Source organism: Conger conger, chromosome 9, assembly GCF_963514075.1.
Source record: "Conger conger chromosome 9, fConCon1.1, whole genome shotgun sequence".
Classification (NCBI taxonomy): domain Eukaryota; kingdom Metazoa; phylum Chordata; class Actinopteri; order Anguilliformes; family Congridae; genus Conger; species Conger conger.
The window spans coordinates 51,382,096-51,408,275 of NC_083768.1; the positions used below are offsets into that span (position 1 = coordinate 51,382,096).

General features: G+C 43.4%; 1 protein-coding gene across 3 annotated transcripts; it reads right to left on the reverse strand.

Moving 5' to 3' along the window:
- Positions 1 to 2,432: 2,432 nt before the first annotated feature.
- cpsf1 (cleavage and polyadenylation specific factor 1) lies at positions 2,433 to 24,494 on the reverse strand. 3 transcript variants are annotated; one of them, XM_061254372.1, is made up of 38 exons: positions 24,471 to 24,494; positions 23,351 to 23,534; positions 23,124 to 23,151; positions 22,849 to 22,982; positions 22,647 to 22,727; positions 22,148 to 22,299; positions 21,291 to 21,437; positions 20,564 to 20,703; positions 20,333 to 20,443; positions 18,751 to 18,844; positions 18,584 to 18,671; positions 17,716 to 17,838; positions 17,445 to 17,496; positions 17,034 to 17,128; positions 16,788 to 16,862; positions 16,496 to 16,576; positions 15,258 to 15,350; positions 14,437 to 14,553; positions 13,113 to 13,254; positions 12,103 to 12,281; positions 11,366 to 11,505; positions 11,019 to 11,196; positions 10,448 to 10,654; positions 10,186 to 10,272; positions 9,643 to 9,792; positions 9,377 to 9,529; positions 8,803 to 8,919; positions 8,370 to 8,460; positions 8,111 to 8,195; positions 7,460 to 7,601; positions 6,610 to 6,762; positions 5,838 to 6,014; positions 5,160 to 5,226; positions 5,025 to 5,072; positions 4,718 to 4,873; positions 3,890 to 4,019; positions 3,193 to 3,331; positions 2,433 to 2,677 (listed from the first exon to the last, which is right to left on the reverse strand). In XM_061254372.1, the coding sequence occupies exons 2-38, from the start codon at positions 23,492 to 23,494 to the stop codon at positions 2,630 to 2,632; spliced, it is 4,344 nt and encodes a 1,447-aa protein (XP_061110356.1). In that variant the 5' UTR covers positions 23,495 to 23,534; positions 24,471 to 24,494; the 3' UTR covers positions 2,433 to 2,629. The 3 variants fall into 3 exon arrangements, with proteins under 3 accessions (XP_061110356.1, XP_061110354.1, XP_061110355.1); XM_061254370.1 differs by lacking the exon at positions 24,471 to 24,494 and adding an exon at positions 24,293 to 24,445; XM_061254371.1 differs by lacking the exon at positions 24,471 to 24,494 and adding an exon at positions 24,094 to 24,209.
- Between the last annotated feature and the right edge of the window lie 1,686 nt (positions 24,495 to 26,180).

Sequence of the window (26,180 nt, forward strand, 5' to 3'; positions counted from 1 at the left end):
TCATGTAAATTCATAAATGCAAAACGCCTCAGCTTCTAGTGGGGGTTTACATCCCCTCAGGACCTCCCCCATTTGTGTCCCTACCAATGTTCAAATCAAACCTATGCCCTTGGACTCTTCCCAGTCCATGTCAAAGCTCTGCTAAGCTCCCCTCAGGGACTGGGAACTGATGTTGTGGATCACTCCATCCTCCATCCTCCTGTCTGCCCTGTCAGCAACGGGCATCTGTGGCACAGCCCTGGACTGGATTGAGTCCTACCTCTCTGGTCGCTCCTTCCAGGTTGCCTGGGCTGGTTCGGTATCGACACCTCGGCCCCTCGCCACAGGAGTTCCCCAGGGCTCAGTCCTAGGCCCGCTTCTTTTTTCTCTTTACACTCGCTCCCTTGGCCCACTGCTACGCGGACGATACCCAACTCTTCGTCTCGTTCCCGCCGTCTGATACGCAGGTTTCAGCCCGTATCTCTGCTTGCCTGAGGGACATCCAGAGCTGGATGGACAACCACCATCTAAAGCTCAACCCAGGCAAGACTGAAATGATATTCATCCCTGCTAAAACCTCTCCCCATCTGGATCTCTCCATTTCCCTTGGGGATACCATACTCACGCCGTCACCCAGTGCAAGGAACCTCGGCGTGGCGATGGACAGCAGACTGTCCCTTTCCGAGAACATTGCGGCAGTGACCCGGTCTTGCAGGTTCTTCCTATACAACATACGGAGAATCCGCCCCTTTCTCACCCCCTACTCGACCCAGCTCCTGATCCAAGCGATGGTTCTGTCCAGCCTGGACTACTGCAATTCCCTCTTGGCTGGCCTCCCACCGTCCGCCATCAGACCCCTCCAACTCATCCAGAATGCAGTAGCTCGTCTGGTCTTCAACCTTCCCAAATACTCACACGTCACCCCCCTGCTTACTTCCCTCCACTGGCTGCCTGTCATGGCTCGCATCAAATTCAAAACATTGGTGCTAACCTTCCAAGCAGTTAAAGGGTCTTCCCCGGCTTATCTACAAAAAATCACCAGACCCTGCACCTCTGCCAGACCTCTTCATTCAGCCTCCACAGGCCGCTTGGCACCTCCCCCTCTCCGAACCTCCACCTGACGCTCACGACTACTGTCTGTTCTGGCTCCACGGTGGTGGAACGAACTCCCCGTTGAGGTCAGAACTGTAGAATCTCTCCCCACCTTCAAGCGCAAGCTGAAGACACACCTCTTCAACCTTAATTGTTGTCTCTGTGACTTGCTTTGCGTATCGATATTTTTAGTTGCCTGGTAAGTGTTTGGATAGTTAACTTTGGTCACTTTTGCTCTGTTTGTTTGTTTCTTTGTTCTTTGTTCCTTATCTTTGTTGTACAGGTAGCAGTTGAAATTGTACTTCCCTCTAGGGTCTTTCAGCGAACTTATCCCTGGTTATGGGTATGCACTTTGTTGTACGTCGCTCTGGATAAGAGCGTCTGCCAAATGCCAATGTAATGTAATGTAATGTTGTGTCATTTGGAACACACACTTCACATTACATAATGTAAAACGTATTCTATAGGCTACTTAAATTGTAGGCTATTTAAGACGGAGAGAAACAGTGGATAGTGGTTTCGCCTGTTCGCTTATAGCCTAAAAAGCGAAGTGGCTCTACAACCTCGATCGTTTTTGATTTTACTGTCGTCAAGCCGTTCAGTTTGTGACCGCTAATGAATTGAAGCAAATTTCAATTTCTTAAATTGGTAACGTTAGATAAGTTTATATTAACGTTAACCCCTCCATTTTACAATTGCCTAACAACACCTTTATATGCTAGACAAATATAGAATAAAAAAGTGAAACTTTCATATTCTAGATTCATTACACAAAGTGAAATATTTCAAGACTTTTTTTGTTTTAATCTTGATGCAAAAATCCAGTATCTGAAAATATTAGAATATATTTATTTAGAATATATTAACACTAACGTTATGAAAATATCTGATGTTGAGAATTAATGAATTGATCTAGGATCTTAGATCATCCCATATCTTAGACATAATGTTAGGTTTAACTATATATATAATGCTGCTGGAACTTAATGTGTGTGTGACAATGTAGTTGGCAGCAGACAATATTATTACGCTAACTTATAATAACACATACCATTATATATATTAAAAGATATAATTATGTTTTATAAAGTAGCTGGCCCGCTACACGTGAGTAGTCCGCCATTTAGCTGGCAGCCGGCGCTTGGGGAACACTATATATTCAAAAATATTTATTGTAAAATGTTTGTTTTCAAATACATTTGTAAATACTGTGCATTTGTACATTCAGATACAGTAGCAATATTATCAACAAGCAGTTAAGTAAATAAATTCCAGGAAGTCTATTCAGCACTGGTTTGTGCATTCATCTACCTAATATCCATATTTCACCTGTAAACAAACTTCAATGATGAACCCACAACTTTTTTTTTATTCCTTTTTTTATTTTGATTACAAAATAATCTATGAAAACATGTTGTTGCCAGTGTTGTTTAAACACACTACAAAAATGAGTTTTGACAGAAAAAAACAATCAAGAATCCTTAAAGGGTGTTTTCCCCATATAAAAGAAGAGGACTTCCCCTTGTGTTGAGATCATTCTGGGCTGGAATTCTGGCTCTTAAAAGTGAGCCGTCACTCTGTCAATTTCCAGAACATCATCCAAAATCTGCCATGTAAAGAGAAGTTAATAATTAGAATACAAAGGTAAAATTCCAAGTGGTAGTTAGACTGCATAAGCACAATCGGATCTTGTTCAATAACCATGTCTTGATTGTCTATTTCGAGCTCAAGATGTATATTTGTAATTGAAAGCACTGGTAAAAATCCAGAATATTCCTTTTTTGGGGGTATATCAGTAGATGCGCTTTTGAGGCAAGCCCAGAGCCAAAAGCTAGGTATACACTGTGATTTTTGCCCCGCTTATGCCATCGCAAACACACCGTGTGACATTAAAACGTTAGAAGACAGCCGCTGTCGCAGTGTATACCCAGTTTCAGGACTGTGCACTTCAGTTTTGCCACAATCACCACGCCTGCACCACGCATTCGTTACACTATAATGACATCTGGTTTGCAGTGATCCATGTGAATGCAGCATTATTATGTGTACAGTGATTTCTGTTCCACACTGTGCTGTGCATGCACAATGTATGCAGTGATCACTGTTCAACACTGTACTCACAATGTCAGCGGTGGTCCCGATCTTCTTGGCCAGCTCGCTGCGCTCCATGGTGCTGAGGTAAAGGTACTTGCTGAGAAGTTCTCCATCTAGTACATTCCGCACAGCATTCTGAAGAGCACGTCGGTCTGTGTGCAGCATCCTGTCACAACAGAACCAGATGGGGCACCATTACCCAAATGGCTCAGGGCATTTCTTTTTAAGCCCGAAAGCCACGTCGCTCAGTACCCCAAGCTGATGAATTTCATGAACCTCAACGTCCAATGATGTTCAGCATGATTGAGAAATGCTGCGTGTAACACAACAAAGCACCAAAGATAGGAGTGCAGAGCACTGAATTGAGTAAAGTAACGAGGTGTCAACCTGCTTGGGTCACACTTTACAATAAGACTGAACAATTGGCATTAACTAATGTACTTGTTGAATTGAGGTACAAATGCATCAATTAAGCATGAAATTAACTTTGAATTTGTTAATGTATTTAACTACTAATGTATTAGTTACTGAATATGTATACATTAGCAAACCATAGGATAAACTTATAATTAGTTAACCATTAACAATGCAATCACTTTTTTCATTCCAATATGAATGAGCATTAAAACAATGGCGTAAATATGAATTAATGATGTACAAATACAGAAACAGCCTCACAGATTGTGACTTGTCATTAGTTAAGCTCATTGTAAAGGGTAGACACCTGAAGGCTTTGGGGTTGAGGCCGGCGTGGTGAGGGAGAACCGTGGTGAGGGCGTTCTGCAACATGAGCAGCCGGCGGTAGGTCTTCTCTGGCATGGGCAGGAGGAGCCCGATCCCCCCGTCCAGCGTTGCTGTAGCAACAGAGAAAGCAACTGTTGCCGGGTGCCTTGACCTTGAGCAGCGTGTAGCGTTTCAGCGGTTCGATCCCTGGTTCAGCCACAGCCGTTGGGCCCTTGAGCAAGGCCCTTAACCCTGCATTGTTCTGGGGGAGGATTGTCTCCTGCTCAGTCTAATCAACTGTATGTCGCTCTGGATAAGAGCATCTGCCAAATGCCGTTCATGTTCATGTTCATGTTGAGCGTGACCCTTCTGCACTGATGCTGCTCTTTGCTCATCAGAAATTTACCACTTTACCTGACGATATATTGTTTTCATATTTCTCCATTATGAGGTCATCATTATATTGTTATTGTTTTTTATTTTGTTATTAATGTAGTTGTGGTAAATTAATTAATTAGGTTATAATTCAATGTCAATGACTTCTAAACCGTTTTAAGGCCCAATATACACGTATGTACACTAGGTTTCAATAAGAATAGCAATCATTTAGGTTTTAAAGAGCAAACCCTTTAAATTATGAAATGGATGACATCAATTAATAATTTACAAAGGTTTTCATGTACTTGTAACCTGACTGATTGCACATGCAGCACTGTGCAGGTATGCACTCCTGAATAAGTATGTTGGTTTTACTTAGACATACCGAGCATAAGAATCCCATCGATTATGAAAGGCAGAGCCAAAGTTCGCCTCCCTCCTGCCCACATACCAAACCATGTGATGTGCTTGTTGTCCCAGGTCAGGGCCTTCTTGCTGCCCGGCTCCAGGGCCCCTCTGCAGGGCATTCTCCAGAAGGTGTTGACGTGGGTGCCCACGTTAAAGTCTGCACGCCGAAGGAGGCGCATGCCTCCAAAACTCTCCTTGGCTGTGGGGGTGGGGGGGTTAGAGACTCAGCTTAAACGTATTCACCTCCACGCCTGAGACAGACTCTGACAACCCACTGCTTTTTGATTAGCTTAAAACTGCTCAGTTATCTCACTTTAAGTCATGAGTACAGGAAATGCAGCGATGCTCACCTTCTGGTAGGTACATGTACACCAGCAAATTTTTGTCTTGATCAGAAACTGGAAAACAGAGCAGGAGTTATAGACCTTATAACGGAGAAGCATTTAGTTCAATGGTACAACTGTTGCAGAAATCCCGTTACGCACCCAGAAAACCTAGCTGGTTATTGTCTACCATGAACTCGATGCTGTACACCTCCAGAGGCTTGGCATCCTGTGTCACAAATGACAAAAAAACAAAAGACTTTATGGGCCATCATCATTTTATACTCAATTGCAGCAAAAATTATTGGCACAATTGTATAAAAAAATCCCAAATAGCGATTTCCATTTAATTTACTGATGCTGAGAATGGTAGCTAGAGTGTGATGTCTTGTTTTCGACTTTGTATTCAAATTAACTCTGGGTCATTGACTGCTATAACTGATTATGCCGTTAGCTGGATAGCTACATAAAGTAAAACCTGGAACAGAACTTTTTTTCAACTTCAGTCCATGTGCCAGATTTTGGCAGGGTTTTAGTGCAGTTATCCAGCTAACTCAGTAATGCTGCTTCGTGGAACAGCCCCCTGGTTGAGCTGCTAATTAGCAGAATCCGGTGTGCCGAATTAGGGTTGAAATCGAAACCTACAAGAAGGCCTCTTTTCAAGACCCCAAAGCACACAGAGACTTGGTATGTCCACCCCGCAAATTCTTAAAGAAACTGTTTTTTTTTTTTCCCAAGTGCCGAAATTCGCGATATACTAGTACTGTCCAGTTTTTTGGTACCAAACCTAGCGCAAAGCCAGTTTCTCTGCGATTAAGCGCGAGTTTGTGCGCGGCGTACCCGGCTGACGAGCGACAGCGTCTTGCTCTCCTCCTGGTAGCGCAGCAGGGAGATGCTCTTCATCACGTCGGCGGCCAGGATGAAGTTCTTGATGCTGTACATCTGGTGAATGTACAGCTGGGTGTCAATGAAGGCCATGCCCGTCAGGTCGTTGTCCTTTAGACTCCACAGGAAGATCTGAGACGGAGAGCCCGAGAAGCTCCATGTTAGGAAGATCCCTCAGCCTTTAACCCTTTCAGTCCTAACAGTGCCATATGGCGCTCAAGTGTAACGACCGTAAAATCCCAAGTCACTCCCAACCTGATACCTTTTCAACCAATGACTGCTATACTATCGTTTTCCAAACCAAATGCAGTATGCAGACACAAGACACAACTGTGGGACTGTGCACGGGGAGGACACAATAGGGGCAACATTGGCTCAGGCGGTAAGAGCAGTTGTCTGGCAGTTGGAGGGTTGCCGGTTCGATCCCCCACTCGGACTGTGTCGAAGTGTCCTTGAGCAAGACACCTAACCCCCAAATGCTCCTGACGAGCTGGTCGGTGCCTGGCATGGCAGCCAATTGCCATTGGTGTGTGAGTGAATTGGTGGATGAGAAGCATCAATTGTACAGTGCTTTGGATAAAGGCGCTATACAAATTCCAACCATTTACAATGCACCGCAAAATACTTATGTAGCCCATTAACCAAAGTGACCCCCAAGCTCCAGGCAATGGGCTCTTTTCAGAGGCTAAAGCTCAGCTAGCGTCGGCCATTTTGAAAGAGGCGCCACCTTCTGGCCGATGGCGGAGACGAGGTAGCCGCTGCAGTGGCACAGGGCGGTGACCGGGCCCTTCTGCTCCTTCTCATACAGCACTTTGAACTTGTTCTTGGTGAGGGGCTGACCAGGCTCAGGGACCACCTCGATGACATCCAAGATGAGGATCTACGAGGAGATGAACAGTCTGGTTTCAGCGAGAAGTGCATCAAAGACCTCGAAATACATGTCTTGTGTGGGAGCCACTATCCTGTCAGGCTTCCGATGGTTTGTTATAATTCAGAAACACTGATTAAACGTTCAAACACTTCAAAAACTTATTTGTAGAATAATGGTGTAATCAGGATACAGGGACACAGGCAAAAAGTTAAAAGAATTCCCACCACAATAAAAATCAGTTTAGCAACTGTGTGTTTAGAAAAAGGTATGCTGATATCTCACATTTCATGTTTTGGAAAATGCCTAAACCGACCCTCTTCAAGTGCTCTATGCAGTCACTTATGACAATACCTCTTCCACTTCAGTGTTTAAATAAAAACTTTTTAGTTTTTTATGCTTTTGCCCTTTTTCTCCCAATTAGGAATGCCCAATTGCATTCATCAGCATTTCTTGCTGTAATCTCTGCTACTGATCCACAACAGCACAGACAAGCATACAATCTCATCCTAAAATGATACAGTGTACATCTGTGGACTAGAAATACAGGATTAGCCACCCAGCAGTCTGATAATTGCTACATGTCACCATCCACCACCCCCCCGACATACTTCCTGCTTCTAGACAGTGCTGAAATTCCCCTCCCATCAAGATCTAGCCTCATAGGCCCGGACGTTCCAGCCTCGCTCCAGGGGACCGGCCCACTCACCCTCCCCCTGCAGGTGACCTCCTCGCCCTGCATCAGACACGTGCCCAGGGCCACGTAGCCCTTCAGCCCGGACACCGTCTCCTGGCTCTTCAGCGCCACAGTCTTCATGCAGGTCACGTGCTCCCACTCCTCCAGGTCGATCCTGAGCCATGGGCGAGAGGCGAGGGAAAAGCAGGGTCCATTAATTTCCCTGTGCCGTCTGCACACTGCACCAGCAGGTGACTCCACGGAGCACGTATGCACCAACTGGTGTAGGAATTCTTAAGTTGGGTGGATGTAATTATGTTATACACTGTACACTGTCAATGCATCTGCTAAATGAATGTAACGCAATGTAAACAAACGCTTCTCATATACTGGGCCTTTTGAATTAGAACAGCCTTTATTTTTCAGCACTGTGTACTTTATAGAAACTTTATCATCATCACTTACTCTGCTGGATTTTGAAATCGATCATCTATTCAATGAGCTCCACACTGTTCTGTACACTGTATGTGGGTCACAGGATTTCCCTTTAAAGTGTATCACGTGACCTCCAATTGAAAACCCACAAGTGACAGATAAAATGATAACCCAAAAAGCATGTTGCAACAATAACCCTTGGGCTGAGACTTGTGCACAGCCCAGTGGACCTGCTGTGGGGGTGCTTACCTCGTGTTTGGGATTGCCTCCCAGCTGACAGGGGAAATCAGCTGGATGGAAAACTTCTCCTGCTGGGGGTTGAGGTACCGCTCATCTGTGGGAAGAGACACATAGCCCAGGCCTCAAATTCATGAGGGACGATAGCCGTACCATGCCAATTTAAACCCATAAACTAAAGATAAAACGGGAACCTCCACTTACACTCATGAAATACTGTGAACTGACAACATTTTTTATTTTTCAAAAACACAAGCAAAGAGAGCCTCACCTCTGTCAATTGTTTCAAACTCTTTTTCCTCTCCAGTCATCCTTGGAATGCGAGTACAGGGTTCCTTCACGCTTGTACAAACTGCATAGACCTGTTACACAACGGGTGTGTTAATCAACAACAAGAACGGTTCATGAACACTTTCCATAAATTTGACAGTATGAATGACAACACTTTATTTTATTATTATTAGATTTAAAAACTTTTCTTGGACCTGTCACGCTAGCAGGTCTAATGCAGGTATAAAGCGTCTTTTGGATGGAGATGTGAAACTGAAGCCCTGACTCACTTATCACAAACAGTAGGGCTAAATCCTAATCTGGCCCTTTCAAAAACAAAAAACAAACAAAAAAACACACACATCCTTTTCACTGGGGCCTAGTGGTGTCCTTGGTATATCACAACAGCAGTTAAGTTAATGCGGAGACCTTACCTTGGATTCGACGTGGTAGCTCACATAGTGCACAGTGCATCGCAGCGGGATCTTGCGAACAGGCCATGGTGCATCATACGAGAGATAGGTGGGCAACACACTGATCCTCAGCTCACCCTGCGTAATGCATGCACATTATGAATCGAAGAATCATAACCTGCACATTATGATTCTAAGAATGGTAACTAACGTATAGACAACATTAATTTATGCATCACATACATCACTCCCGGTCCTGGAGAGCCTCAGGGTGTGCTGTTTTTTGTTTTCGAAACCAGGTGAGGTGAGTTAACTGTAATACTGCTTTAATTGATCAATTAAGTGCTGGGTAATAACAAAAGCCAGCACACCCTGTGGGTCTCCAGAAACAGGAGTGAGCTTTTGAGCTTATGATGACTTCCAAGTGCAATGAATTGTCAATAATGTGGCCCCAGGCGAATAGCTATTGACCCTACTCTTTTTTATATTAATGTAAGGTTCATATGTAACAGATTGTGCTGGAACCAAGAGATCAAACCGCATGTTCTTTGACACAAGACTTGACAAAGTTTGATTGATCAATGCTTGCATTCACCTGCTTGTTAAAATAGAGAAAGCCCTTGGGGCAGTTGATGTTGTGGAAGGGGGAAAATGATTCGATGGGGCCGTCGATTGTCATGGGGTGAAGCCTCACTGCCCCTCGCGCAGTCACCAGCATCCAGTGCGGGGAGGGCCCGCAGATAAACACCTGAAGATGACACAAAGATGACAGCAGCTTTGGAGAGCACTGTCCCTAGTCTGGAGAACATATTTGTGTTGTCCTCTGCTACTTAGAACCTGTGAATGGAAGGAGCGCCTTACCCCAGAGTAACCGGATATGTCCTCAAAGTATCTGAACCTGGCCACGCGACCTTTGAACCCAGAGCCGTCCTCTCCCGCGCCGCCATCCATCTTTTTGTCCTTCTTTGACGTCTTCAGTTTTTTCTCACGGAAATTTATGTTGTGGGGTAACTGAAGAGAGAAGACAATCAGTTTCTCTAGGGTAATTCCGTGAAAAATCAACCAGAGGTGTGAGGAGTTGACCACTCCAATTTTGCTAAAACTTTCTGTACATGTTCTTTAAATATTCAAAAAAGAACATCCAAAACAAGACTTGGATTTGTCATTCTAGCGATATTGGCTCTTAAAATGAGTGGAAATTGTGTAGATTTTGGAGCATTTATCTTTGGCATTAAAGCAGGGAAAAGCCAGAAAACATATGATCTGACACAATTTTCTGTCTAGTTTCAGATAAGTTATGGTCATTCTTAAATGCTAAATCATGGCACTTTTGGCAATTCTTTTTCAGCCCCAAGGAAAACAAAGTCAAATAAATAATTTAATGCCAAATTTGTAGCTTCTGACCTTTTTAAAGCGCACTTTCAAGTTGCTCTGTGTCTGTTGATCATACGGAAACGCCTCATAGATGAGAAGCTCTTGGTCAACATGGACCTGAAAACAAAGAACATCAAAAACATTTCCAATATTATAATAACATAATCATAATAACAGCTGAAGTTAAACTGCAACATTAGTAACCCAAAGATTGACAGACAGTTAATTGTGTTGGCCAAGCTCACACGAAAGACTGTTTTTGGACCAAGCCAACAAAGTTACAGACACTCACCAGTAGGTAGGGCCGACATTGTCGGTTGCCCAAAGCCACCAGGGTGACCTCTTTGACCAATGGCATTTCTCCCTGGCGTGTGACTTCCTCTTTCTTGCCCTCCCCTTGAGCTGCTGACTGGCCAGAGGAGCTGTCCACCAGCACTCGCTGGCCAACCGGGAAGTTCTTCACAAGGAAGACAAGGCGCCAGTCCGGGAGCTGGTAAATCTGGCAAAAGCAGACCAGAAACAAAGTTACATTCATAGTGTCAGATTGAAGCACTGATATTCTACAACAATTTGCAATGGCTAATTGTACCATTGACAGGACAATGGCAAAGTTACACGAATAGCAAGGTTCCAGTGGCAGACATTACATTTATGGTACCATCTTTGTAGTGCTACTGGTAACATTAGCACTTAAACTGGAGTCTAGAGCAAGACTAGAACAAATAAGGAATTAAAACACCAAACACCGATATTGCCATTTTTAGTAGTAAGCGCCGTTGGTTCAGTTTCCACCCACAGACAGACGTTGAGTATCTCTAAGTGTCTCGTGCTTCGTAAGACCGCCTTGGTGACACTGTCCTCACCTCCATGACGCCGTTTTCCCTCACCACCATGCACCAGTGCGTCGGCTCCGCCTTGCTCGACCCTGGCTCCTTCCCGCACTGCGAGACCGAGGCACTGCGGCTCGGCTCCTCCTTCGTGGGGCTGAAGAGAGGGTTGGAGTCTCCGTACAGCATCTCCTCCTCATCATCCACAGTGTTGCTGATAGGGTGAGAAAAATTGGCCACATATAAGGGCAGGGATCTACATGAATATACACACTCACGTGGAAGGTCCACATCCAACTGGAAATCCTACTATGGAGTAGTGTGCATCTGCTTTAAGTACACTACTGCACTATCTGCAGTGAAGTCCTCAGGGCTGACTATACCTGATGTCCTGGATGATGGTCTCAGTCTCTGATTGGCTCCTGGCAGTCGTCTCCTCCTTGGACAAGCTCGCCACCTTGTTCTCTGTGGTGAACATTCCGCTCACGTCGCGGTACGCACAAAGTGTGATCACGCGAGATTGCTAGAGGGAAGATGCAAGACTTGTCAACAACCAACATCGCTTCAGGAAAGAAAACCCCAAACTCTCTGTCCTTGGTGTTGTTGCAGGTCGAGAAGCTGGTAGTGCAACTTAACGGGTCATTACCAACTTTTCTTTTCAACTTTTCTTTTTAACCAAAGTCAATTTGACCAAAAAGAGGTCAGGTTTGTCCTGTGCTCATAGTTGAGCATGTACGTAATGTTCATGATTTCATCCTGTAAGAAAGACCTCACTGATAAGAGGGACATATTTGTCAAGGCCAAAGGTAAATAAGGCAGACCATATGACCAGTGTGTCAAAGGTTGCTGTACTGCAAACCTGCTTTGTTTCAGTGATCTTCCCGCTGGGCCAGCGTATCATTCAATAAACTTCCACTTTTCTCTCGTAAAGTGTGTGTTGAGGCGGGTGAGCATTATCCTGACTTTGACTCATCTGAGAGAATCTGGGCCCAACACAAAATTCTGGCTTTTCACAGCAGCTTTAGAGCAGAAGTGAGAAAGAGTGTTAACAGGAAGTTGCCCTTCTTCCGGTACCTCTGATAAACTGTGAGAAATGAGTGCAAACAACTGGCGCCCTCACCGTGTGCAGCTGTGGCTTCTGCAGGGCCAGCCGGTGTGTCTTGCCCATGTAGGAGTCGGTCTTGAGCACAAACATGGTGACCACCCCTTCCGCCGTCATGATTATGACGTAGGGGTCGGCCACGGCACACTGCAGGACCGGGGAGCCCAGGTCCACGGGGATGAAGTGCAGCTGTGTCACTGAAGGGGAAAGAAAATGGGGGGTGGGCTGAGTTGGGGATCAGGACTGGCAAAATAAATCTAAAAAAGATACTGTTCGGCTATTCAAGCATCAATAATTAGGAAGATTTCCCAATGACATAGATATACAGCTACCAGAGGAAATATTCAACCCCCCAAAGATTGGAAGGATTTATAACTTAAAGCTTTTCTGAAGAGCTAGATTTTGCTTTGAATGACCCCTTTATCAGTTGAGTGATATATAAAATGAACAAAGAAAATGTATGGGATATTTTTATACAGTCATGTCACAATGACCCCGTGTTACTGCAAAACACCAACATGATGACCTGATGAAGGCCGGGACAAATGTGGCAGTGGCAATAATAATAAGCACACTAAACAACCAATGGCTTCATAGCCGGCTTCCATGGCACACTCCGCTCTTGACCAAACACATGACGACTAGAATATGTCAGAAATAATTTGGATAGGCCTGTAGAGTTCTGGGAGACAGTTCTATGGAAGCTGAAACTAAACTGGAACTGGTCAAGCACAGAGGTGGGTCTTGATACAAGAACAATATTTATTATATTTATCAATATTTAACATAATTGTATTTTGTGACATTTCTAGTTTCACATAGGCATACGCGCATCCATATTTAATTTCAGGAAAATAACAAATAACACAAAAGAAGAGAACACCAGCACACTATACTCATAAAATAATGTATTAAATTCAATACAGATTAATGCTTACAGATGAAGTATAATGAATAATTAGGGAATATAACATTGCTGCTTGCTGTTAGTGTGCTCTTCAGTGTGGTACAGACGATGGCAGCTTTACCTCCCTCCAGTAGCCGGATGCCCATGGGGGACACCTGGATGATGTACTTGTTGTCTCCGATGTTCCCTGCGAACACTGTCGGGCCCTGCGTGGCAAACCCGCTGGTGTCCAGCTCCATAATCTCCTGGCCCGTCTGCAGGATCTGTAACACGGGAGAGTGGCAGGTTTGAACCCAATAAAAGCCCTGCTGGTCACACGGCATATACAGAGTGCCAACTGCCAACTGAGATTCACACAGATCTTTAGCAATGGGAGTGAGATTTCACCCCAGCCCGTGCTTTGAGGTGTGTGTGATGGGCTTGAGTCCAGAGTGCTAAAATGTATGTGCGTGTATGTGCGCGAATGCTTGAGAGTCCGTGTGTGACAGCTGTCTTTGCTGAAGTGCTAAAATGTGTGACAAGCACAGCGTGTGTTACGTACCGTGTGTATGAACGGGCAGGCATATCTGTGTCATCAGTGTCCACCATGCTAAAATGCAGTGTGTATACGCATGTTTGTATAATTAAATGCATGAGTCATGATTAGAGCATTTTCAGCAGCCTGTAAATCCTGCTCTAATATCATCACCAAAATCTCCACCCATAGATTCAGGAAATGATTTCTGTAGGCTCAAAACATAAAAAAAAGAATGCCCAAAAATGTTACAATATGCCGTTATGAGTGTTTTTTGGCATATTTATCAAGCCAAAACTGGGGTTTGAAGTATTTTAGGAAGTACATAGAATGTTTTACACAATTGTACACATGACAATGTACAAAGAACAGGATTTATAGACTTGTAGAAGGTACATTTGTTAAACTGACCTTCGGTTAAGTTGGCACCAAACGGACACAGCTTGAGCTTGCGTACGCGTGATTGTGTGACAAGTGCATGTGTCATGCTAAAACCCAGTGTTTGTGAGTGTGTATACAAGTGTTTGTATGCTTAGTGCATGTGTCATGCTAAAACCCAGTGTTCGTGAGTGTGTATACAAGTGTTTGTATGCTTAGTGCATGTGTCATGCTAAAACCCAGTGTTCGTGAGTGTGTATACAAGTGTTTGTATGCTTAGTGCATGTGCCATGCTAAAATGCAGTATGTGTGTGTCTATCTGTGTGTGTGTGTGTGTGTGTGTGTGTATTTGTGTGTGCGTGTGTGCGCACGCGCATGTACACGTTTATATGATTAGTGCATGTGTCATGTTAAAATGCAGTGAGTTTGTATAATCGGTTCCAGTGTTCACAATGCTAATGTAAAGTGTGCGTGTGTGTATTTGTGAGTGTGTATAATCAGTGCCTGTGTTCACAATGCTAATATGCGCGTGTTGGATGGCTGAGCTCTGTACCATGGTGGAGTCCTCTCTGCTGAGGATGAGGAAGCCGTGCTTGCTCTTGTCCTCCTCAGGGGCGGGCTCGGGGGGCTGCTCCTCCGCCATGTCTCCCTCTCCCTCAGGCGCGGGCTGCTGCGTAAAGGGCAGAACACAACACTGTCCTCAGGGTCCAGCTGAACACACACACACATTACACATGCCAGACCACATACAGTATCACTACATTTTATAAGAACATTTTCATCTGTGAAGAAATGTCTCCACTCCAATACGACGACTTAATGGATGGAAACACAGGGAATCTCTACTCTACTTTCAAGAGTTACAGACATTTTGAGTGAACATAAGTGCATGTGAATTTAGAACAGATGGCCACAGCAGAAAGTCAGAAGAACAAATCGCAGCAGTACGGACTGACTGGTCACCCAACAAGATATGAAACTGCAAGTATGCAGTCATGGCTCACCAAGCTTAATATTATTTATGAAACAAAAAGCAAAAATTAAACAGATGAATCCCATTTTCCATTGGAAAGAAATCTGGAAAGACTACCAGAATTAGTGAAAGAAAATGTCTAGTCACCGCTGCAAAATAATGGACACCATTTCCTCTAAAGGTAAGTGAAGGTTCCTTTTTTTCTTGTGCATTGTGTCACTTTCAAAGCATCAAAGGTCAGAGTATGCATTCTCAATGATCTCTGAGATTCCACTGTACTTTCAGGACCCATTCTTGCAGTTCTATTTCTGGACGGAAAATGGACTCCATCGCCACATTGAGCTAAGCTCAGGGAGTCGCTGCTGAGCTTTGAGAGCACCGGAGAACACAACGGATCTTACTTCCGCCTCCTTCTTCTCAGAGGAGATGACTGTCCACATGTCGTGACAGCCAGGCAGCTCGAAGGTGGTCACCACCTGGGGTCTGATGCTCCTCTGTGGGGAACAAAGGAAGTCACTGACACAGAAGACAGGTCAAGAGCAAAGACTCACTAAGGTGACAAGATACACAAGTCAGACAACCTGAAATCAAAGAATCTATGCTGAGACGGGCAGAATTTGAACATTTCTGTCCCTGCCTAGCGTGCAGTCTTTCTAATAGTTATCCATCTTTCTAATAGCTAACCATTTACATATTACCATTTCCAGGGCATTATTAGCATTTACTACAGAGAAACCGTTACTTTAGTTTCACAAATGCAAGCAACATTTTATAACCAAGAAGCTCTCCGACTCACTTTCAGCAATACAGTCCATTTTTATGAGCTAACATTTCAAAAGGATCCATGCGGACACAACTGGTTCAGACCAGGAGTTTCCGCCTCCTCCCGGACCCCCTGTGTCTCGAGTGTTTACAGGCTACTCCATTGATCTCTGAGGCAGCCGTGGTAAACCCAGACTTCACTTTAGCACCATGTAACGGACCTGCGGCAGACTTGCCTCACTGCCACAGGTGTCTGAACAGTGCGCTGCAGGACGCAGCGATGGCCATGCGAAAACTGCATACAATGCCAAGTACATGCAGGCAAGCACATGCACCAACAGTCAAAAGCTATTTATATAAGACTTCAGATTTAGGGTGCAGTCAAGGACAATCCGGCAAAGTACAAATATGTTTATCTGCCTGCATACTTCTCCAAAGGTTACGAAGGCAGTATCAGCCAAGGGAATCTTACCCAAGTTACTATGCTGTTCCTAACAGAAGCTAAATAAATTTAAAAAAAACTTTATTTATTATTTTAAAAATCCACTGCAATTACTACAACTCAATCTGCATATTTTCCAATTTCCCTACCACCAGGATAAATAACCTGCCATAGTACTTATCGAGTGTGGTTTGTGCTTTGGCCAGAGATGCAAATGAGCATGTTTCCCTGATTAGGTAGCTACATGCTTATGTTTCAGTCGGAAAAAGAATATAGCTCCGCTCCATTTATCCCTGCTTTAACAGCAGCTTGTGCCTACTCGTCCTGGGAGCCTGTGGAATATTCCCCATTTCCCTGTAGAAGTAGCATTCCCTGGGCTGATGTATGCAAGAGTGACGGATTTTGTGCAACATTGTGAAATTCCGTAAGTCTCACCTGGAGCACAGAGAGTGCTCCGTTTTTCCCATAACCGGAGCAAACCACCACTTCCAGATCTGGCTCCGGATTGCTCTGGAACTAAGGAAACCAACAACAATGGTTATACCTCAACAGGGACAAGTAGCTCATCCCAAACCATCCCCTTATAGACTTGTAAAAACAATAAAAAAATGTTATGAGATGTTTGATGTGCTTCGTCGAACATCAAACATCTAATTTCTACATGCTACTTTCATGCATGTTGAAATTAGATGTTTTGATGAAGGTCCTCGGTAGAGTAGATACATACCTCTTCAGAGAGGAAGGCTGGCTCACCCATAGAGGCACTGGCACAGGGACCAATATTCAATATACTGTCACAAACCTAAAGGCCAAAACAGGACAAACATTTCAGAACACAGTATAAATGCAGATAACTTCAATACAGCATTCAATCTGTGTTTAAATTGACTGTGAGAAAAGAAAAATGATGTGGACATTTCACATATGAGAATGTGAATCAAATATCTAATGAGCAAGCGAAAAGGTGAGATACCTCAAATGAGTAGGTGGCCAGCTGGGTGCCTGACTGGGCCTCGCTTCCATACACTTCAATCTCATCCACCTCATCCAAGAGCGGGGCCTTGCCAGCTAGAACACGACAGACTGTTAGACCTGAAGCTGTGTACTGCATGGGAGATGCCTCCAAAAATATGGTAAAGGTAGAGTAAAATAGCTAAATTGAGTGGATTATTTTGTAATATACCCAAATCATTTGTTTGTATAAAATGGTAAAGCATACAGCATATGCATGTAAATAGCATTTTGTATTTCGGTCTCATATTCATCTTTTGATCTCAAATCCAAATGCATTAAGTATATCGTAAAAAAAAAACGAATTCTCTGCTACCATTATCACACTTTGAGAGGGCACACACAAAATGCCCACAAGCGTTTTTCCACTGACCAGTCCAGTTGGGAGAAGAGTCCACTCTTTTCTTTTTATTTGGTGGTTCCTCCTGGAGTGACAGAGAAAATGTTTAAAACCGTTTAGGTAAGATGTGGCTAAAGGGAGATACTGGGGGAAAAAAGTCCATCCTGCCTAAAAACAGAGAGCGCAAACTAAGCTTTCCTGCACATAACCCAGAAATTTGGTGTATGTGGACTGATGTTAATGTGCCACCATTGGCTTGCTTTCAGGCCAGTATCCATGAGGAACATCAGAGCAGTGCGCTCACCGCCTTCTCTTTATCCTTGCCCTCCTCTGCTGACGGCTCCTGCAACTTCTCTGTGTATTTGAGGAGGAGGGAGTTCCCCAGACGGGATCCGAGGAACAGGTACCCAGGCTCCATCGTCATCATCTGAGAGGAAGGAAGCAACATGATTGAACAGAAGCCTGGGAGAATGCCTCACGGCACACCGCTAAACTGGAGCCCCTTCCCCTGCCTTCTTCTGGTTACAAACTGCAGCAGGGAGGAATGGGCCAGATGGGCTAGGACTGGTCGCTAAATTTTGGTAGTCCATGCCAGTACCAGTGAAATGGGTGTTTGATGTTCACTGAATAGTTATTTAAAAAATGTATATAGTGTATATAGTGTATATCAGGTTCCCTTTGTCTAAGATTAGTTTTTTTTAAAAGGTCTGAATCCATTCAGTGAGATAATAGAGGAAATCAGAAAAAAATAGTTTCACAGCACTGAACATACAGATTTCATAATCTGTTGTTTGACTGTCTGGGACTGTGTGTGCCTTGGCCTGCAAGTGTGTGTGAAGAGCAGCAGGAGAGGGCAGAAGAATAAGTAGTTCATACCCTTATTTGCGACAACATTTAATTTGATCACTTTTTCAGTATCAGACACACATTCTCAGAAAATTACAATTAAAGAAATCCTTGGTATCAAAATTTTCATGAGGATTCTCAAAAATGAAACATCAGGATTCAAAGTATTGATACTTCAGCAACAGCAGGGCTTTCTGCCCACTGCGGATGTTCCCTGCATGCAGCAGTGATCTTGTTGATGGCACACTTTGAGCCTGAGCAAGACTGAAGGTGCGTGGTGCAGGAGAAGCCGGAACATTCTCTGGCGGTGCAAGGACGGGACTTACACAGGTGGTCAGGACGCTGGCGGCAGCCTTGTCAAAGTGGAATGCCCGAACGCTCCTCATGCCATCGGTAATGAGGGTCAGAACATATCTAAAATTGGGATGAAGCCGTTAATACGGGCTCAAACTTCACACAACTTTACAAGCGCTGCCACAAAAACCAGACTTACATTTCTCCACCTTTCAAGGAAATTACCATCTTGTCTGAGGCTATGAATGTGGCCTGGGAACAGTCCAGAGTGATCCTCACTTCCTCTTGTGTCCCTGTACAATAAAGAACCAGTGCAGAACCCTTCTCCATTATTTCACAAACAACTATTCATCCATGTCAAAATTACAAATGCTAAATGTTGAATTATTCAAACCAAGCTCCACAAAACAGGCTTACACTAAATTCCACAGAATCCCTATAAAAGCACATACAGGTGCATCTCAAAAAAGAAGAATATAGTGGAAAAGTTTTTTCTGTAATTTGAAACTTTCATATATTCTAGATTCATTACACATAAAGTGAAATAATTCAAGCCTTTTTTTGTTTTAATCTTGACGGATTACAGCTCCAAAAATCCAGTATCTCAAAATATTTGAATATTCCATAAAACCAATCAAAAAAAGGATTTATAATAACGAAATGCCGACCTTCTGAAAAGTATGTTCATTCCTGCACTCAATACTTGGTCAGGGCTCCTTTTGCATGAATTACTGCATCAATGTGGCATGGTATGGAGGCAATCAGCCTGTGGCACTGCTGAGGTGTTATGGAAGCCCAGGTTGCTTTGATAGCGGCCTTCAGCTCATCCATATTGTTGGGACTGGTGTGTCTCATCTTCCTCTTGACAATACCCCATAGATTCTCTTTGGGGTTCAGGTCAGGCAAGTTAGCAGGCCAATCAAGCCAAACAGTAATACCATGGTCAGCAAACCAGTTACTAGTAGTTTTGGCACTGTGGGCAGGTGCCAAATCCTGCTGGAAAAGGAAATCAGCAGGCTTGTCAGCAGATGGAAGCATGAAGTGCTCTAAAATCTCCCGGTAGAGATGGCTGTGTTGATTCTGGACTTGATAAAACACAGTCAGTCATCACCGACTGTGGAAACTTCACACTGAACTTCAAGCAAGTTGGATTCTGATGAGCCACGGTGGCACAATAGGCTAAAATGGGCGGGGCATCTAACAATATGGGCAGGGCATCTAACAATAACTCTAATTGGAATAGATGGGGTACCATTGGACCACTGAGCAACGGTCCAGTTCTGAGATACTGGATTTTCATGAGCTGTAATCTGTAATCATCAAGAGGCAATATTTCACTTCATGAGTAATGAATCTAGAATATGAAAGTTTCACTTTTTGAATAAAATGAGAGAAAAAAATGAAATTCTTCCACTATATTCAAATTCTTTGAGATGCACCTGCATATAAAGAATACAAATGCAGACCATATCACCAAATGCCAGTGACCAATTACATCATGAATCCTAATAAAGCATAAAGGATAACAAGATGAAAACTGGTTCCCATTGCTGAGATGATGGCATATGATGCTCCAAAACAGTAAAGGGTTCCACACAGTTCAATCTGCATGTTCATATTAGTAGGATATGAGCTCCGCTGGGTCAGGGCAACTGAAACCGCCCCATTCGTAAATAAAGATTAAAAATGTCACAGGAACAGATTATGAAACACAATAGTCAGTCACACTGAACAACATCAATGCTGATGAAATAGGAGGCCTGTCTTTTCCTGGTACTTACGCAGGGGGAAAGCGGTAGTCCCATTCGTCTGGCTGTTGAGTGAAACACCATAAGGAGGCACACTCTGGTTCAGATACAACAAGGAGTTCACAGCAAACACTACCACGCCACCTGGAAACAGAGCCCACAGAACTTTGCAAACTCCATGTTTTTTTTGTTTGTTTTGTTTTTTTAAACCAGAACCAGATGTACAAATATGGGGATAAATATTGAGATGCCAGCCAGTCTCACCGATGGGCTTGGGCACGGCCATGACCTGAGTGCAGTCGAAGGGCAGGTTGGAGAGGGACCAGATAACAGGGTGTACTTTCTGCATGATGTTGAGGGAGATGGCCACAATGCTGCACGTGTCCTGGCGAACGGCCACACGCCTGTCCGAAATGCAAAAATAAACGCATCACCCATGCCGCATTTTCCAAGACTTGATACTGTGCCACCTCTCTGCGCTTTTTCAAATGTATACCAAAGGTCATTTCCCCAAGGTTACATTACAGGTCAAACATGAGAAAGATCTGAGAGGTCAAGATTTAAAATGAGCCATTCTCCCCCAGAATTCTCCAGAAGATGCATTCCCTGTTCAACATATTATATACAGAAAATGGAGCCAGATTTGGGATCCCCCCCAAAAAAAAAGGCTGATGGTGTGACACCCAGATATTACACTGCTTCCAAGGGTATCCAACCTGGGCCATGTTTCACAAAGCAGGATTAATGCGTTAGCTGGAAAACTGTACTAAGTAAAACCCGGAACCCTCGCAAATCTGGACCATGGACTGAAGTAAAAAGAGCTGCTCCAAGTTTTACTCAGCACAGTTATCCAGCTAACTCAGTAATCCTGCTTTGGAAAATACTCCCCAGGTGCTTACTTATGCAAAAGTCTAGCTGCACTTCAGGATGTACATCGTCTTGAGTAACTAACCCTTGATACATCAAGGGAGAAAGAAAAGAAAAAACTCACCCTGGCCAGGTCTGGTTGGGTTCATACAGAATGAGCAGTGTGGGCTCATAGTATCCATGGAGGAACTTCATGTCGATGATGTTCAGTAGCTTCTCATCCAGCTCACGAACATCAATTATGTAGCTGGGAAGGAAACTGGATTTCTGCCTGCAGGTTGAGAAATAAATACATTTTCAATGGAACTGCCACTAAACATGGGGGCCAATGTAGACATACAGTGGGCTCCAGAATTATTGGCACACTTGATAAATATGCACAAAAATACTGTAAACTGATAATAGTAGTAAATAATAGTTTTTGACATAAGCCAACATGTGTAAAACAGTGTGCTTTCTTAATGATTCAATGGAATCAAACAAAGTCATACATTTTTCAAAGAAACAAATGTATTTCTCTAAAAAACAGGCCCCACGATTATTGGCACTCTTGGTGAAATACTTTCAGCAAACACCCCTGGCAAATATGAGTATTTTCCTATAATTTGTTTTAAGTTTAGAGAATACATTTGGTGGGATTTTTGACCATTCCTCCATGCAAACCAGAACTATTTATATCCTTGGGACACCCTGCCCTTCAGTTCAGACCACAGGTCTGTGATGGGATTTAAGCCAGGAGACTGAGGTAGCCATTGCAGAACATGGTTGTTGTTTTTACTTAACCATTTCTGTGCAGATTTCATGTGCTCCACCATCTCTTATTTTGTGCTAGTCCCTGTGAAGTCTGGGCAAGGTAAACTACCATTAATTACACGTTATCTACCAGCGATAAGTGCAAGAGCAAATGTAACTTTTTAAGGAACAATGTTTTAAGTAATGAGTAACAACTTAAACTCATGCAGCTTCCAAATGTGTACACACCCTTCCCCAACGATGCCCTCCTGCTCGTCAGTCAAGGTATCCTTCCTGAATGGAAGCACGACCAGCTGGGTGCCGTAAACCAGCATGACGGCACAGCGATTCTCTGGATCTACACGGACAATCGGAATGTGCACATTCTGGACAAACCCGTCCTAAAGAAAGAGAAGCGGACTACATGTATGAGCACACCTGGAAGCACAGACACAGCACGACACAATACAGAAGATTCTAGGGTGAGGCTCTGCTGCTGCACACTTGTACACAAAATGTGCCATAGCTTGAAATGGTTCAATATCCAGCCCTTGATAGAGACGCCCAAACAAACTGTGAAATTCTGCTGAAAGGGAAAAGTGATGACTTCCTCCAAGCACTGATCCCTTGTTGTAGTACCTCTAATCTATACAAAAGCCCCAAGAATGAAATAATCCCTGACCGAAAAAACGAGGCCACCTCAATTGTATTTCCATTTTCCCGCCAAATAATGGGTTAGATTGCTTACCCTGAGCTCTGCTTCCTCAAAATAATGCAGAGACAGAGTCTTCAGGTCATGAGTCCCTGGGTCATACTCCACCACAGAAAGCTGGGATAGAGGAAGAAGAAAGAAGAGTCTGAAGGATTGAGCGAATGACAAAAAAAAAAAAAACCTAATTCCAAAATACATTTACTGATGATGACCAAGCATTATGAAGAGATTCCGCTACCTTTGCATCTTTGAAGCTCAACAGGAGGGCATCCCTGCTGGCTCCTACAAGCTGGACACTGGCCATGGACATGACATTGCCAAACAGGGAAAAGGCTGCCACCTGCTCCAGTTTTTCCTTGCGACTCTTGACATCTAAAAGCAGGAAAGACAATTAACCGCTGATGCTGGGAAATAAATATATAAATAAGTGAATGTGTTGCACAAAGCATACTACTTTTCCCAAATCGTCAATAATTACATCAAACTGAACATTTACTGAATACCGGTCAATACCTGATGTCTTCTCTGTCTTTACAGCACTCTAGAATGTAACAGACAAGAAAAGTGAGAAAACAAAATTTCATTTTTAAGTATTTAATGACTATATGCATATTTATTAGAATTTCCTGCTTTAGCATGATATGATGCGTTAAAGAAAAAAGCAACCATGTCATGAGTGCCTATTTTTGTTCGCAGCCAAAAACAAAACAAGTATAGAAAAATGCAACCCGACAAATCACCTCCACATCATGTATGATTCGATAGACGTATAGCTGAGAAGTGCCAGCCACCACAAGGTTTTTCTCCTCGCTGGAGATGAAGTTGCAGTAAACGGAGAACTCGATGGCGGTCGGGGAGTGAGCTTGCCGGTACACGGCATACATTGTGCTCGGCTTTGAGCACGTTCACTCACCAGCTGACAACCTGGAATTGTGTGAGATGTTAAGGACTTTAAAAACAGTGTTAACGTTACATATGTTTAACGCTCTTTTAAATCTGATAATTAACTAATATCATAGACGAAATGTGTTCATCTTTTTTGATGTACTTTATGTCTTTAATATGTGAACATTAAAATGGGCTAAACTAAAAACAATATTGATGATTAATGCTGGCCAATTCGTTCTCATCCACAATTTAAATGAGGTTGTGTATAAGAATTTGCGCTAATTGCTACATCTGGGGAATGCTTTTCAGTTTTCGGATATTCCCAATGAATATGTCTAAGAAGATTGGATCTCATTGCCGCTCATCGTAGCAGACAATCGTCTAGCAAGTGGCACCAATTAGTTGTGACTTCACGCAGCTAGTCTATTAATGATGTACATCTGATCCAGAAAAACACGAACCGATCTTGACTAGCTACGGCACAAAGCATAGGGATAAACAAAACATTGACTGGCTAGCCATCTTGCTAGCTAAGTTAGTTAGCCAATACTGATAACTAGCTACATTAGTTACGGAGCCAAATATACATAGCTACCTATAATTGTTTATGTAGCCAGCTACCTTTACAGAGGAATCAATATGTGACCTTCACACGAGTTTGGGTTATTTGTGCTAGGATAGTACGATAGGACGATATAGCTAACGTTAGCTATAAAGCATCGTCACGGCATGAGCACCACAAGCAGCAGCAAGGTCTGATAGCTAGCGATCTAGTTAGTTATTGGCTGACATACCTATTAATTCCTATAGACGGTCACCTCCCCGCGGACATGGGCACCTCCCTTCTACGATTTCATGGTCGAATTTATAATTTATTTCTTATATAACCAATGTTTTATTTTTACTGTTTTGTTGCACCTTTCATTCATAACACAACCCAACATGCACTCTGGGTAAAGGACAATCAATTACCTCCGGTATGAAACAAAGGGTCCGTGGCAAAGGTTCCTAGACTGCAAAAACGTTCCGTTTTGTTTTAGCGGTAGGTACATTAACCATAATGTATCAGACAATATAGATTCAAATATTTCGTCTTTATTTTTGGTCCTTTGACTCTTGAGAATGGCGATTTGTTGTTTAACGTTTACGCCGGTGTTTATAGCCTGCAAGTTGTATTATAATAGCAGATGTACGTTTGAGTTGGGGCTGCGGTAGTTTTGCCTTACTGACAGAAACCCACGTTCCATCATAAACAATTACATAATAAATGTATGAAAGAAAATCCCTCTGAGCAGTAGTCCAAGCCTCCAAAATCTCCACGTCTGGGTATGCTTATTCATTTTTTATATATTTTTTTAAATCTGTAATTTAGATTTTCTCACTATCTACTCAGCTCTTAATTCAGGCCATGGTCCAATCTCTGGTACGCTTCCCTTTATACTGGTCTTCCTGCGTTTGCAATTAAACATGCAACTAATATCGAATGCGTGTCCAGAATCATGCTAAGTATCCTCATCACATCCCTACTCATCCTTTCATCATTTAAATTAAACCTTGGTACTAGCCTATAGAGCAGCAAATGGAACAACTGCACCATATGTCCAATCAATCTTCAAACCCTACATATCAGCCCTGTCTCTGCATTCTGCCACATTAAGGCAACCGGCTCTCCCCTACATGTTTTCACTTCTCCCAACTATGATGCCTGTCTGTACTTCATCCCCTATTGGTGGAACAAAACTTCCAAATGTTGACAACAGGGCCATCTTCACAATCATGAGCCAGCTTCCTGTGCAGGCTGGAATTTTGGAAGGGAGCAAATTAAGATACATTTGTAATGAATCAAACACGAGTGCATTGTTGATACTCAAGTGAAGATAAAAAAAAAATAAAAAAAAGTTTTAATTTAACTTTTTAGGCTTTCAACCTTTTTCTCCCCAATGTGAAATAACCAATCTTGCTTGCACTGCACCCCAAAAAAAAAAATAAAAAAAATAAAAAATATTGCACTTATATGACGACTATATGTTTAGAACAGCAGTCCAGGTGTATTTTTCTAGTTCTGGATGTGATGCTTTGACTTGTGGTAGAACCTATGCACTTGTAAGTCGCTTTGGATTAAAAGCGTCTGCCAAATGAATAAAATGTAAATGTAAATGCATTACGGCCTCCACTGTCAATTCAAAAGATTGCAGACAAGCATGTGCTCTTCTCCCAAGTATGTCAGCCATGGCTCATCATGCAACAGTGCACTAGTCAGGCTTGCAGTGACAAAAGACAGAGGAGTAGACTTTATGTGCAGCTCATCAGGCATCAACATGCAGGTGACCCAATGATCAGCAAGGACCACTGGTGCATGACATAACATCCTGGCCTGGGTGACGGTAGAGGCAACTGTACATCGCCCTGTGGCGAGGTCACCCAGTGAACACTGAGCCACCTAGCACACTGGTTATACTTTTAAAACATTTTCACATAATGTATCTTATCTACCACATGTGTTATACATAAAAATGGGGCAATATGGCACAGGCAGTAAGAGCAGTCGTCTGGCAGTCGGAGGGTTGCCGGTTCGATCCCCCGGCCGGGCTGTCGAAGTGTCCCTGAGCAAGACACCTAACCCCCAAATGCTCCTGACGAGCTGGTCGGGGCCTTGCATGGCAGCCAATCGCCGTCGGTGTG